General features: G+C 47.1%; 1 protein-coding gene across 1 annotated transcript in view; it reads left to right on the top strand.

Moving 5' to 3' along the window:
- Positions 1 to 13,544, top strand: part of TCP11L1 (t-complex 11 like 1) — a 45,128-nt gene that overhangs the window by 8,878 nt on the left and 22,706 nt on the right. Inside the window, exons 3-5 of the mRNA XM_090032790.1 lie at positions 4,763 to 4,895; positions 8,539 to 8,659; positions 11,548 to 11,768. Of these exons, the coding sequence (XP_089888916.1) occupies positions 4,763 to 4,895; positions 8,539 to 8,659; positions 11,548 to 11,768 (475 nt within the window). The remainder of the gene's footprint in view (positions 1 to 4,762; positions 4,896 to 8,538; positions 8,660 to 11,547; positions 11,769 to 13,544) is intronic.

Genomic DNA, 13,544 nt, shown 5'->3' with positions numbered 1-13,544 from the left:
CTCAGCCTTCTCTTGTGGAGGCTGAACAGGTTCAGGTCCCATAGCCTCTCCTCATAAGGCCTGCCCTGTTGCCCCCTGATCATGCGAGTGGCCCTCCTCTGGACCCTCTCCATGTTGTCCACATCCCTCCTGAAGTGCGGTGCCCAGAACTGGATGCAGTACTCCAGCTGTGGCCTGACCAGTGCCGCATAGAGGGGGAGGGTCACCTCCTTGGACCTGCTGGAGATGCATCTGTGGATGCATGACAAGGTGCGGTTGGCCCTCCTGACTGCACCCCCACACTGCCGGCCCATGTTCATCTTGGAGTCAGTGATGACTCCAAGATCCTTTTCTGCCTCTCTACTGACAAAAAGGGAGTTCCCCAACCTGTAGGTATGGTGCCGGTTGTTCTTCCCCAGGTGCATCATTTTGCACTTGTCGGTGTTGAATCCCATCCTGTTCTCATCCGCCCACGCTTATAACCTGTCTAGGTCCAACTGTAGCCTATTGCTCCCTTCTAGCGTGCCCACATCCCCCAACATCTTGGTGTCATCAGCAGATTTGAACAGGGTGGTTTTTACCCCCTCCTCCAAGTCACTGATGAAGATGTTGAACAGTGCAGGCCTGAAGACTGAGCCCTGCAGAACCCCACTGCCCACATCCCTCCAGGTCAAAAATGACCCATCCACTACTACTCTCTGGGTACGGCCCTCTAGCCAGTTGGCAACCCAAATGACTGCGTGGGTGTCGACACCACAGTCCCCCAGTTTCTTAATGAGAACAGGGTGAGAGACAGTGTCGAAGGCCTTCTGAAAGTCCAGGAAGACTATGTCCACTGCTACTCCTGCATCAAATGTTTTGGTGATCTGATCATAGAAGGCCACCAGGTTGGTCTGACAGGATCTGCCACTGATGAACCCGTGTTGGTTGCCCCTAAGCATGAAATCCCCTGAAATCCCCTGCTGGGCCCTCCTGGATGTGTGCCAGCATAATTTTCTCGAACAGCTTGCCTAGGGTCGAAGTAAGACTAACTGGCCTATAGTTTCCCTATAGGCTCCCTATAGGCCTATGGGCTCTTCCTCTATCTTTTCTTACTGTTGCTTGCTGCTAACACAGTGGCACTTCCTGCATCGCAGCAATGTCAGCAGCAGCCTAGAATGGCATGTTATCCAGCCCAGTGGTTTTCAACCTTTTTCATTTGTTGGACCCCTTTGGAAATTTTGGAGGTGCGGGCCCCTTTCAATTGTAAGTCTGGATATTCCCATACTTACTGATCATAGTAATCTTTCATGGACCACTTAAATATAGTCTGCGGACTCCCTGGGGTCTGTGGACCAGAGATTGAAAACCACTGACCTAACCTAAATTAGGGCAAATTAGGTTCTCAGTATATTCAGGGAGCTGATGCATTTTTCTGATTTGCCATTGTACTAGCCAGTGACCTTTTCACCTTCCAACTTCTGCACCAGCAGGCTTCCTTTTCCTACCTGAAGGCCAGACCTGACTTTCATTCTATAGGGTGCAGGTATGCCACCTCCTCCCTTTCATTTTTCTGCTGCATAACAGAGTGGTACTTGTACTACGGTTTCACGCTATTTGCTGTGAACTGTTTCTTGTTGTGAATTATTTAGATTTAAACGGAAAGAGCCTTTCAGCATCAGCACCATATTTAAGTCTCAAGGTCAGTGTGGCAGGGCACTGTGTGTGCCTGCCATGTTAAGGACCCGGGGCTGGCAGTTTCCAGGTGCCTAATGAGGCGGCCATTTTAGGCTCAGGGCTGCCTATATAAACAAGGCAGTTTGGCTGCTAGAGGGCAGCCAACAACATCGCCTGGCGTGAGGGCTGCTGAGTTTCATCTGGAGGTAAGGGAGGAGCTGTAGCTGATGGTAGGAGGCTCCTGGTCCTGGGTACAACCGGAAACTACACCCTGTCGGGAGTGGGTGGCCTGGTGGAGCTCCCAGTGCCATGGGAGCCCCCAGGAAATGTCAGGCCAGTGATCACCTCGGTGAAAGGCAGGTCGGGGCTTCTTAACCTCTAGCCCTCACCTTAAGGTGGGTTAAGTACACTGGAGGTAGTTGTGGGGGTGCATGCCCCGAGGAGGAGAGTTGGAGGCCAGGTACAGCCAAGGCCGCCTGAGCCCTGTTGGGGTTTGAGACCCCGAAGAGGAGAGTTGGGGCCAGGAACAGCTACGGCCACCTGAGCCCACCTGTGGAGGGAAGCCCCGAGACCCCAAGTAAAGGGGACGTTACGAGCAGTGTGGAGCCCCCAGTGTGGTGGGGGGGCAGCGTGTGGAGCCCTGTGAAGGGAGAGGGGGCTCAGCCAGAGAGAGAGAGAGCGCGCTGAGTCCTGACCCCAGTAAGTCCTCCAATGTGGGGAGGCAGAGTGTGGGTCGAATATAACACTGGTAGTAGCACCACGACCTGATGCCCGGGGGGGAGTGAGAGTCCCCTGTGAGACCCTGAGGCACCAGTTGTGGTGTGAGGTAACCCTAGCTCCCCACATCTGTGGAGGAGGACCCAGAGAGGAGGACCCCAGAATAAGAGTATGGGTCATACATCAAGGCCTGCCAGAGCTTCCCCTGACTGGCCCAGGCAGGGGCCAGGACCAGGAGGGTCAGAAGGGCAAGGAGGCCCACTGGAGGGATGCCCAAGAGCCAGGGGCCTGGGGTCCCAACTGGCCTGGATGGGGGCTGGGGCTAGTGTGAGCTGAAGGTCCCAGTGAGGGGACCACACCCGAAGGGGAACCAGTGGCAGGAAGAGATATGGCCCAGTATGATAGCAGCAGAGTTTGCCTGAAGGGAGGAACTGGGGTGGGGGTCCTACAGCAGGATTCTGGAGCCCATCATGGGGGACTGGCACATACGATAACATCATGATGTCATCTGCGAGGCTTGGGCTGCGGTGTAGGGAAGGAATGGAGCTGCAGATGGCGCCCTCTAACAGCGGGGCAGTAAATGGGCAGCCTCCCACCTAATTACATCTATTAATTAATCAATTGAGACCAAGGCATGGTGGGTGAGAAAGCAGGCAGTTTGCCTAAGAACAGGTGGGCGGGCTACGTGGAGATAGGCCCCCTGTTAGTCATTATTAAGTTAGGAATGGCAAGACACTGGTTTCAGGAAAGAAGGGGGAAAGAACTTGATGTAAGAGTAGAAATGAAGGAGTTGGCCATGATTTTGTTATTTCTTAGTATTGTTTATGCTAGACTGCTTTATAGATGAGCTCACTGCCCTGAGGAGTGTACAGTCCATATGAATTTGTACACATGATAATTGGGGAATGAGGTACAATAGTAATCTCCAGGAATAAGCAGTGAGGTGGCATCTTGTTGGCTCCATTTTACTGTATTTCTTCATATAGAACATTCCCCCAAATAAGATGCATATCTTATTTGGCAGAATGCAGAAGGACTCTTCCTATTAACCAAACTGTTCAGAATCATTTTACTCAGTTAAGATGCACACATCAACTTTCAGTTACTAGTTTTAGAGGGGAAAAGGTGTGGGGTATAAAAATAATTAAGTTATTTACCTGTTTTAAAATAATGCTTTCCCCACTTCCTTATGGGAAGGACTTGACTCTGTAGTCCTAAAAGAGGTTTGCTACTGTAAGAATGGGTCAGAGACAGTCTGAAGGAATACGTACGTAAACAAGTACCGAACTCAGAGGAGGATCCAGACCAGGGGCTGAGGCTATACAAGAGGATCAGAACTAGAGTCGAAGCCTTACATGTGCACTTTACTGCAGCACTGACTAATTAACTCCACAGTAAAGTATCATCTACACATGCGTTCATATCAGGTTGCATAAATAAACTAACTCTGATGTACAATAGTACTAGAACAAGTACTATACTACAGCAGAGTAGTTGCGTGTAACAAAAGGTGCATGCAGATGGTGACTGGGCCTGCCTGGGGCATGAGGGTATTACAGTGTGGGAATATTGCTAGCCAGCTAGCCTTGCACTGTAGTACCCTTGTGCCCCAGCCAGCCCCTCCACAGCACATCTGAGCTGGGTTAGAGCAGACCTGGGCTGGCACACTGGACACCTCCCCCCGGGCTGCCTGATATTCAGGGCTGCTCCACCCCAGCTCAGCATGCTGTGGTCCTGGATGCACGTGTAAATGCTACACCCAGAAGTAATAAATTCTGGTACAAACCATGCCAGAATTTATTGCTACAAGCTAAGTGCACATGTAGATGCACCCAGTAAGTATTATTCATATCCATAGGCTGGCAGTGTCAGAAGTCAGGGAATCAAGAACACTAACAAGTATGGTAAGCAGAAGCAGAGAACCAAGCAGAAGCCAGGCTGTAGGGTAACAAATACAGTTGGTTTAGGTTGTGAAGCATAGAGCAGCCAAAGCCCAAATGCAGGGCCTGGGCCTACTCTGCAGTCAACGACCCTTGTAACTGGTGCTACTCCGAAATGAGTTGGCCCTACTAAAGGTGCAGATTTATTCTAACCATTTCTAGAGAAGGACTGGAAGCAGCAGAAGTTGGAGGCGTGTTAGGGTGTAGAGCGTCAGCTGGTGACTTCTGGAGCACAACATTGCTGGGGATGTGGTCCTTAGAAGTGGCAATGATAGATATAAGACTGGGGATCGTCAGCTGGGAAAACTGAGCAGATCTAAGACTGGGGATCCTCAGCTGGGAAAGTCCGCTGGTTCTGCTGCTCTTTGTATTATCAAGCAAGTGAATGGGGAGGCCATAAATGATGGGGCTTATAATCTTGGCCCTTAACTTCTCAAGATTAAATATCTGTTACTTAATTTATGTTACAGCTAGTCCCCCTCGGTTTGTATCAGCAGAAGAACTGATGGAAACAGCAAAAGGAGTTACCAACATGGCACTGGCACATGAAATTGTAGTCAATGGAGACTTTCGAATTAAACCAACTGAATTACCAGAAGGCAGGTAAGGTGGTGACTTATGGAAATTACTGTTTGTCTTTCACTCATCTGCACATGAAGAGTAGAATATGCAGAGTCCTTTGGGGAAATAATGTTATGACAAGAATCATTTCATCTGTCTTGGCTTTTCTCTGTTCTTTCATTCTAGCACTACGGTTTCCTTACTTCTGTGATTTTTTCTTTGGTGCTATTAGAATAAATTATTGTTTTTGGGGTATAAGTCACTGGATCTTACTGCATACTCGCATGTATTTGATACAGGCACCATCTTCAGACAGTGCCGTCATTGTCACTGTCGTGCACCCCCCTCCCCCCCCCCCCCCAACACTTCTTTGCCCAAGCACAGCAGACAGATCTTTTAGATACTTTGTCACCTACTGGTCCAGGCTATTCCAGAAATATTCAGTATTGGAACCTTTTACAAGAAGGCAGTAGATGGCCCACCATCAGTACAGTATAGCATCTTGTCTCTGTGGAGGCCCATCAGTCCTGATTTAGGGCATGGACAAGTCTTCCCCCAAGTGGAGGATTTCCTGATCTCCTCTGGTGTTGATAATTGGGGCACCCTCCCCAATTATATTCAAGTCACTTCAGACTGAAACAAACAGTCATAGGAAACATTTCAATTTCCTTCCCCACATATAACTTTATTGTCTCCCTAGAGAGGCAGTCCTCCCTCCTCTCCCTGTGCTTGTATTCTAGGAGTTCTTATTTGGGGTTGTGGACACACAAGATACTAAGACAACATTAATTTGTATGTGTTTTCCTGGATTATTCTATAGACAGGACAGTTCTTCAGGAAATCAGTGAAGGACATTTTAGTGCATGCTGCTTGTTTCTATGTCTACATGATTGGAAGGAATTGGGTCCCATGCCCAATTTATACCTGTCTTGCACTGGGATCACTCATTGTCCCCAGGGTTCTAGGAAAAAAACCAGTAACAGTTTGAAGGGATGAACTCCAGGAAACGGGTCCAGAAAACCTGGACCTCTTTGGCAGAAAAGCCTTCTTCAGTCTCTCTACATTTCTACATTGTGAATTAGCAAGTGAGGATTATGAAACAGCTTCCTGGCATAGTAGAGGGCAGTATCACTTCTCCTTTCCAACTTCTCAAGGGTGTGGAGAGCAACTGAAAGAGAAGTACTAAAGGTGTCAGTGAATGATTAAGACCTCCTCCAGGTTTGTGGCTGCAGCTATTACTTTTGCTCTGAGCTTCCTGGCTGCAGTTGTCCTGTATTCCTAGGGAACTCAGAGTAGCCACTCTCTTGGCCATTTAAGGGAAATGTAGCAGAAGTCTTCTCAGGAACACAGGTAAAGGGTTTATTTCAAAGAACCCATGTCTTTATCCTGTCCTAGACCTGAAGAACCTGATCAAGCATGTAATGTCAACTCAGATTCAGTATGGTAATATTTGCCTCCAATATTCTATCTCTATAAATCCAGGCTCTCAAACTGCAGGATTTGTCCTTCCATGTCTCAGTCCAGTCTGCTTATAGGAAGCCATGTTTCTTGGCCTCTGTCACATGGGAAGTCTGCTTAAAACAACAGTGCAGCCTTTGGTTAGGATGATATCACCCCCAGATTAACATTAGTCTTCAACACAATGTCCTTCCCCAAATGGCAATATTTTATATATATTAATTTTTTTTTTAATTCAGCTATCCTCACAGCCACCAGTTTCTGCATCTGCCCTGTCATGGCACAAAAATGTTGTCTCTTGGAAGCTCATGGAATACACTATTCACAGTCTGATTTTTGGAAATGACTTGGGTTTCCGTTACCTGGTCTAGGAGAAGGATCCAAGGAAACTATTTATAAAGCCTCTGCTAAGGACAATGTGGTATTGAGAAATCATGCAAAATTCAGCTTGAAGGGGGTGTCTGGGTTTCATTTGAACCAGCTGATGATCTTCTTTGTCATCTTTCCCACAAGCCAGTGGTCACCACCAGCCAGTCGATCTTGATTAACTGGTCGATCATGGAACCTTTGACAGCTGATCTCAGTCTGTTGGAGGCTCCACGACTGGAAGAAGCAGGATACATGGGGCTGGGCTGGGCTGGGCTGGGCTGAGCCCCGCCTGCTGCTGCCCAGGCCAGGCTGGGAGAGTAGGGTCAGAACCCAGGCAGCTTGTCTGGGAGGCAGGGCAGAGGCTGGCGGAGCGGGGCGGGGCAGGGGCACCCTTTATTTACAAAAAGTGATCTTCATTATAAAAAGGTTGGAGACCACTGCCCTAAGCTTTGTCCTCCATGAAGGATGACGTTCTATTGTGTGCTGTTATGTTCTGTGTTGATGGTATTCAGTCTGTCCCTGTCCCTCTTCATAGCACTAAGGTGCCCCTCTTCGGGACAGGTTATTTCCTTGCAATGAGTTCCCATTCAGTCACTGTATTGTTTTATGCCACCAGATGACATGCGTGCCATGCATGTTGACTCTGAAGGCTTTCTGCCAGAGCTCCAGCGGCACTTTTGTTCTGCCTCCAGAACATCCACATTTGAGAGATGCAAGGCAGCTGAATATATGTTTTAAAACTTTGTAAGGGGCTAGGCTTTGAAATCTGATGCCAGATTTGGAAGAGTAGAGCTCCAGTTTGTGTTCAGCTGATCCAGCTGGTACTCATCCTTACCTCCCCAAAGGGTAGAGTGCTTGCCAGTTATCTGCAGTAGAATTCATGCTGACTAAAAGTACTAAATGGTTCTTCAGTATATTGTATGTCCATCCCATGACCACCTCTTCATCCCTGCTTTGTGTTCTTAGCTAATAGACATTTTGAATCATGTGAGGTCAGGGCCTTTTATACCCTTAAATGGAAGCATGAGGAGATACGGTCTGTGTGCAAGAGCAAATTCTGACAATGGCTCAAAGGGCTAGAATAGCTATGGAGTAAATAACTGTATTTTTTTCATTTTCAGGCATTGCTTGAGCTTTCATGGTTAGTGGAATGAGAACCGCAAGCTTTTCTATGCTGCTTGCATAAAATAGTATTTTAATTTCCTCAAGAATGTGTTGGCTTCAGATTTGATGCGAGTTTGTGCAATGCTGCTGAAGTAAAATTAACTGAATAAAAAAATTAGAAGTAGGAATTACTGATTGAACCAATGAAGTTATTTCAGAGTTCACAGCAACTTTGAATTTGGCTCTCCAGCTCAAATCTTTAATGCTCAAGTGTATGGAAAAACCGTGACTTGTGCTCTTTGCTATGAGGTAAATTCCTCATGAGTAATACATTCTGCATTAAACCTTTTGAATTTTACTTAGGGGACTTGTATCACTTCTAGGACATTTAGTTAAGTACTGCTATAAAACACTGACATTGTTCATAGGAATCTGAGGAGACAAATTTATAACTTGATTATTATCTTCCCTTTCTTTACTGGGTTACTTTTAGAATTTATCCTTCACCACTTGCTTTGAAAGATTTTGTATTTGTAAATTTCTTTGTATGTTTCTGTCATGTTAGTCATTGTAAATCCATTTTTTAGGGGGTTTTTTGGTTTGCTTGTTGTTGGGTTTTTTGTTTGTCTGCTTCCTGGTTAAAATGGCAAGGGTTCTTCTCTAAACGTTGCTAATTTATATATAGCATTCTTTAACAATGTTAATTGTGATTGCAGATTCAAGTATTAGCTTCTGATATTGTGTTTACTCACAGCTTGGAGAAAAAAGTGAGAGAGATTGTACACAAAGCCTTTTGGGATTGTCTGGAAGCCCAGTTAAATGAAGATCCACCAACATACGATCATTCAATTAAACTTCTGGGGGAGGTAAAAGAGGTAAGATGATATAATGTAGGGTAACCATATTATTTTTTTTAGGAAATCCTGGACATTGCCAGCCCCCCCCCCCCCCCCCGGCTAATCCTCATCCCTGACAGGAGGAGCAATGCCCAGCCCAGCCTGCTGTCCTCCCCGACCCCCAGCTGCTGCTCAGGAGGGTGCCAAAATACAAGTTTACATGGGGCACCACACATGCACGCAAAAGCAGCCCATGCTTCTAGCAGCACTTCCCCCACCCTGGCTGATCCTTACCCGAGGCAAGAGTAGCAGTGCCCAGGCCAGCCTGCTCCCTGCCTCCACCTGCTGATCAGAAGAAGGTGGGCCGGGCAGGGTGGCACAGGACATTAGTTTACACTTTCACCAAACTAAGAAATCTGGTCCTGGCCAAACTGAGACTTACAGTTATTCTAATTATATGGCACAAACATTTCTGTAAATTATGACACAAATGGATACAAGTATGCAAACAATGCTTACTTATAAAGTAACCTGTTAATGCTACAGTTGTAATATATTGATGTAAAATGTTTAGTGACGGTGTAGATGATAACCTTTTACCTGTGGACTGTATGCATCTGCCTGGGGAAGAAACAGTCAGATATGAGAGCCAAACATACCAAGCAGTATAGGAGATGAAAGTAAGGTTGCTTCAACGTTAACTTCATAGTTGAATAATGGGTTGGTATTGTTACCATATTTACTCATGTACATATGCACCTTTCTCCAAAAAATCAGCCCCATAGAATTGAGGTGCATGTATTAAGTTGGGAAGCTGATTTTCTGCCCAGGATAGAAGCACTTGGCTTTGATTCCAGTCTCGCTGTGCGGCTGTTGCATTACTTTTCAGGCAGCTCAGGGAGTCAGTTTACTTAATAGCTCTTTGTTCATCACTCTAGAGCAGGGGTGGACAATCATTTGGACTGGAGGGCCATTTAACAAGTTTTGGTGAACTGTTGAGGGCTGCACACATGCAATTAATGGTGTTTAACAACAGCTCTACTTAAAAATTATGGCATTTATACTATAAACTCCATACTATAAATGCTGTAACTTTTGTTTTTTGCACATCACCATATTTCCCCACGCAGTCCCAAAAATAAGTTCCCAAATTACCTCACACAATTACCAGTTTTCCACACTGAAAAGCTCACGTTTTCACACTTTTTCAGAAAAAGTTCCTAAATTACCACTCAGTATTCCAAATGTATTTTCATAAACAGTTCCCAAGTCACCACAGACAACTGCATTGCCACAGTTTTTCACACAACTTCCCTTGCACCCTCACCCTCCGGGCCGCCTCGCTGCTGACCTGGTGCAGGCTACGCTGCACTACCTGCTATGGAGTGAGGCTGGGTGGTGCCGGGCATGCTGGGAGCACCATGTCCACCACCACCACCTGGAGTGCAGTGTGACTGCTGCAGGCTCCCCAAGAGCCGTGAATTTGCATGGGCACAGGGCAGGCAGTGCGGACCAGTGTCCCATCAGCACCAGCTCCATGGAGGAGCAGCCTGTGTCTGCCTACTGGTCAGCCGCAGCCCCCCAGGCCTTGAGAGTGTTCGGGAAGGGATGCATGAGGCAGGGCTGCCACTCATTTCCCTGTGGGACACTTCTGGGATGCTTTGCCACTCTGTCCATGCACAGAAGGCCCCTGGGCACATGCTGCTCTTCCTCCTGCTGCTGCACACTGCTGATGCAGACTGCCCCTGAAGTGCTGCTGCCCTCCTCTGGGCAAGGGTGAGCATCAGGCCCTGCTGCCCTCCAGTGGACAAGTGCAGGCATAAGGGACACGTGTAGCAGTGGTTCTCCATCTTTCATGATGTTTCCACACTTGATCAAAATAACACTTGTTCATGAACATCATACAGGTATATGCAAAACTTATCTACAGGCCGGATAGAATCTCTTGGTGAGCTGGATACGGCCCATGGGCCATATTTTACCCACCCTTGCTCCAAAAGTATTAACAGTTGTCTCTCCTTTTTAATGGTCTTGATAGTCCCATAATTAAGCTAACCTTTTTTAGGATAATTCTGCTGTCTTCTAACTGGTCCTTACCCTCTCTTACTATTTCACAGCCTTGGAGGTTCTTTAATTCTTTTCAAAATCTTAAATCTACTTAATGGAGACCAGTCTTCAGTAATAGCTGGTGTTTCAGCTCTAGCTGAGCAGGAAAGGGAGGGTAAGTCGGCTGAAGAGTATACCTTGTCCCTGCTCTATGCAGCCATGATTCTAGAAAAACCTTCTCCTCATCCTGCTTTGCAAAAAAAGTGCTCATTATATTCTGGGACATGCTGTATGTGAGAAAATGCAATAATTATGCAGCATCTAGAGGGTGCAGTCAAAGACTGGCATAATGTGTGTGCGTGTCCTCCACCCCAAAAGATGATCCTTTCCCAAAGAACTTAGAATCTAAGGAGCAAGGGTGTCCAACTCCTTAGGCTCCACGGACTGGATTTGGACCTCTGGCGGTAGAGTAGTTGGTTGTTAGTGTCTCTGTCTTGTGGCTCTGGAACCTAGGGGGCGAGTGCTGTTGCTCTCCTTTCCCCAGCCTCTGATTTTAGTCCCCAACAGTGACCAAAGACCCCAAATCTGGCAGCAGGCAAGGGGATGAGAGAATGAGCAGTGGCAATTTTTTTTCACCGCTGGATTCTAGAGCCACACTAACAAGCCACCTGGGCTGCAGTTTAACCACTCACAGGGTGGAGGGAAATTGAGGTTTAGAAAAGATACTGTGTGATTTAGGCTTAGAAAAATAAATTGCCATATGCCACATGCATCCAGTGTGGAACTAGCTTCTAGTCCAGAAAATTATTTAGCTTTTTTTCTATGATTGAAAAAATGTTTGATATGAAAAAATTAATATAGTGATAATTGTTTTCTTTCAGACTCTTCTCTCTTTCTTACTGCCTGGTCATTCTAGATTAAGAAATCAGATTACTGAAGTTCTTGATTTGGACCTGATAAAGCAAGAGGCAGAAAATGGAGCCCTAGACATTTCTAAACTGGCATCATTCATCATTCAAATGATGGGGACCCTCTGTGCTCCAGCTAGAGATGAGGAAATTAAGAAACTAAAAGACATTCATGAAATTGTTCCATTGTTCAGGTATGGAAATAACTTTTATGAATCATGCTGTGAATCACTTCAATTATTTCAGACTTGCACATGAGCCTTTTGTTAGAGAGCAAAATATTTCCTGTATATGCTAGCGGCATATACAGCCTGTTAACACAAATACCGTTCTACAATTTTTAGAAGTGGCATGGTGGGGTAGCTGGGGGAAGGGGGTGGAATAGTTATGGACTGGAAATTACAGTAGCCAGTAGTAAGGAGCCTTTTAGATACTGGTGAACTGAAGAGTTTTGTTAAATTCTGTGTCATCAGACACTACTTTTTCTTTTTCTTTTTTCTTTTCCTTTGTATTGGGAGATTACCATTAAAGTAAAAGAAGATTTCCTCATCAATTAACAAAGAATCGGAGAAGGGCACTCTGAAGTGCTTTGGGTTAGAATACAAGGCAGTCGAGGGGAAAGATACTTAACAGTGGGGGGTCTGCTACAGACCTCCCAACCAAGGGGAAGAGCTCGACCAGGAATTCTTAGGTCAGCTCATGGAGGTAGTGAAGTCTAAGGATGTGGTAGGCATGGGGGACCTGAACTTCCCGGACATTTGCTGGGAAGAGCAGTCAGCCAGATCTGACTGCTCACATAGGTTCTTAGCCAGAATGCAGGACCTCCATCTAACCCAGGAGGTGCACAGCCCCACCAGGGGAGAGACGCCTTGTTGGACCTGGTGCTGGCCATGGGAGATGACCTAGTGAGCGGGCTGCAGGTGCTCGATCACCTGGGTGACAGTGATCATTGCCTGCTGGGATTCACCATCCAGCAGCAGCCCTGGATTTCAGGAGGGCAAACTTCAGTGGGCTAAGGAGAATAGTTGGGGATGCACCGAGGTCCCAGAGAGGAGGGGAGCCAGGTGTCCAAGCAGAGTGGTTGCTCCTTAAGGAAACTATCCTCCAAGCCCAAAGGGAGGTAATCCCAATGTGGATCAAAGGGAGCAGGAGGGTACACAAGCCCCCATGGCTCACCAAAAGCATCCGGGAACATCTTGCTAAAAAGGAGGTGTACACCCAATGGAAAGGAGGGGCCATCGCCAGGGATGACTATACTGTGGTTGCTCGGGGATGTAGGGGGGCAGTCAGGAAGGCCAAGGCAGAGATGGAACTGGGACTGTCTTCCCAGATTAAAGACGACAAGAAGTCCTTCTTTAAATACATAGAGGGCAAAAAGAAGTTTCCGGGTAACGTGGGGCCCCTGCAGGACACGTTAGGAAATTTGGTCATTACACCAGACAACAAAGCCAACATATTTAACGATTTCTTTGCCTCCATTTTCCTAAGCAGGGACCGGAAAAGTCACCCCCCCCAACGGACCCCCCTCAGGCCCCAGGGGGGCACACCTGGGCCAAGGGTTAGTGAGGAACTAGTTAGGGAACTTCTGGAGGGACTGGATGTATTCAAGTCAGCTGGTCCGGATGATCTCCACCCTAGAGTACTAAAGGAATTGGCTGAGGTCATTGCAGGACCCCTGGCATGGCTTTACGAGCACTCGTGGTACTCTGGTGTGGTGCCAGAGGACCAGAAGAAGGCCAGTGTGGTTCCCATCTTCAAAAAGGGGAAGAAGGAGGACCCGGGAAACTATAGGCCAGTTAGTCTTACCTCGATCCTGGGCAAGCTTTTTGAGAGAATTATTCTGGCGCATATCCACGAGGAGCCAGCAGGGGAGGTCTTGCTTAGGGGCAACCAACACGGGTTCATCAGTGGCAGGTCCTGTCAGACCAACCTGGTGGCCTTCTATGATCAGATCACCAAATCCTTAGATG

Source organism: Crocodylus siamensis, chromosome 2 (assembly GCF_052110815.1).
Source record: "Crocodylus siamensis isolate JL-2025a chromosome 2, ASM5211081v1, whole genome shotgun sequence".
NCBI lineage: Eukaryota > Metazoa > Chordata > Crocodylia > Crocodylidae > Crocodylus > Crocodylus siamensis.
The sequence above is the reverse complement of the archived record's forward strand: the minus strand, read 5'-3'. Positions and strand labels throughout refer to the sequence as shown.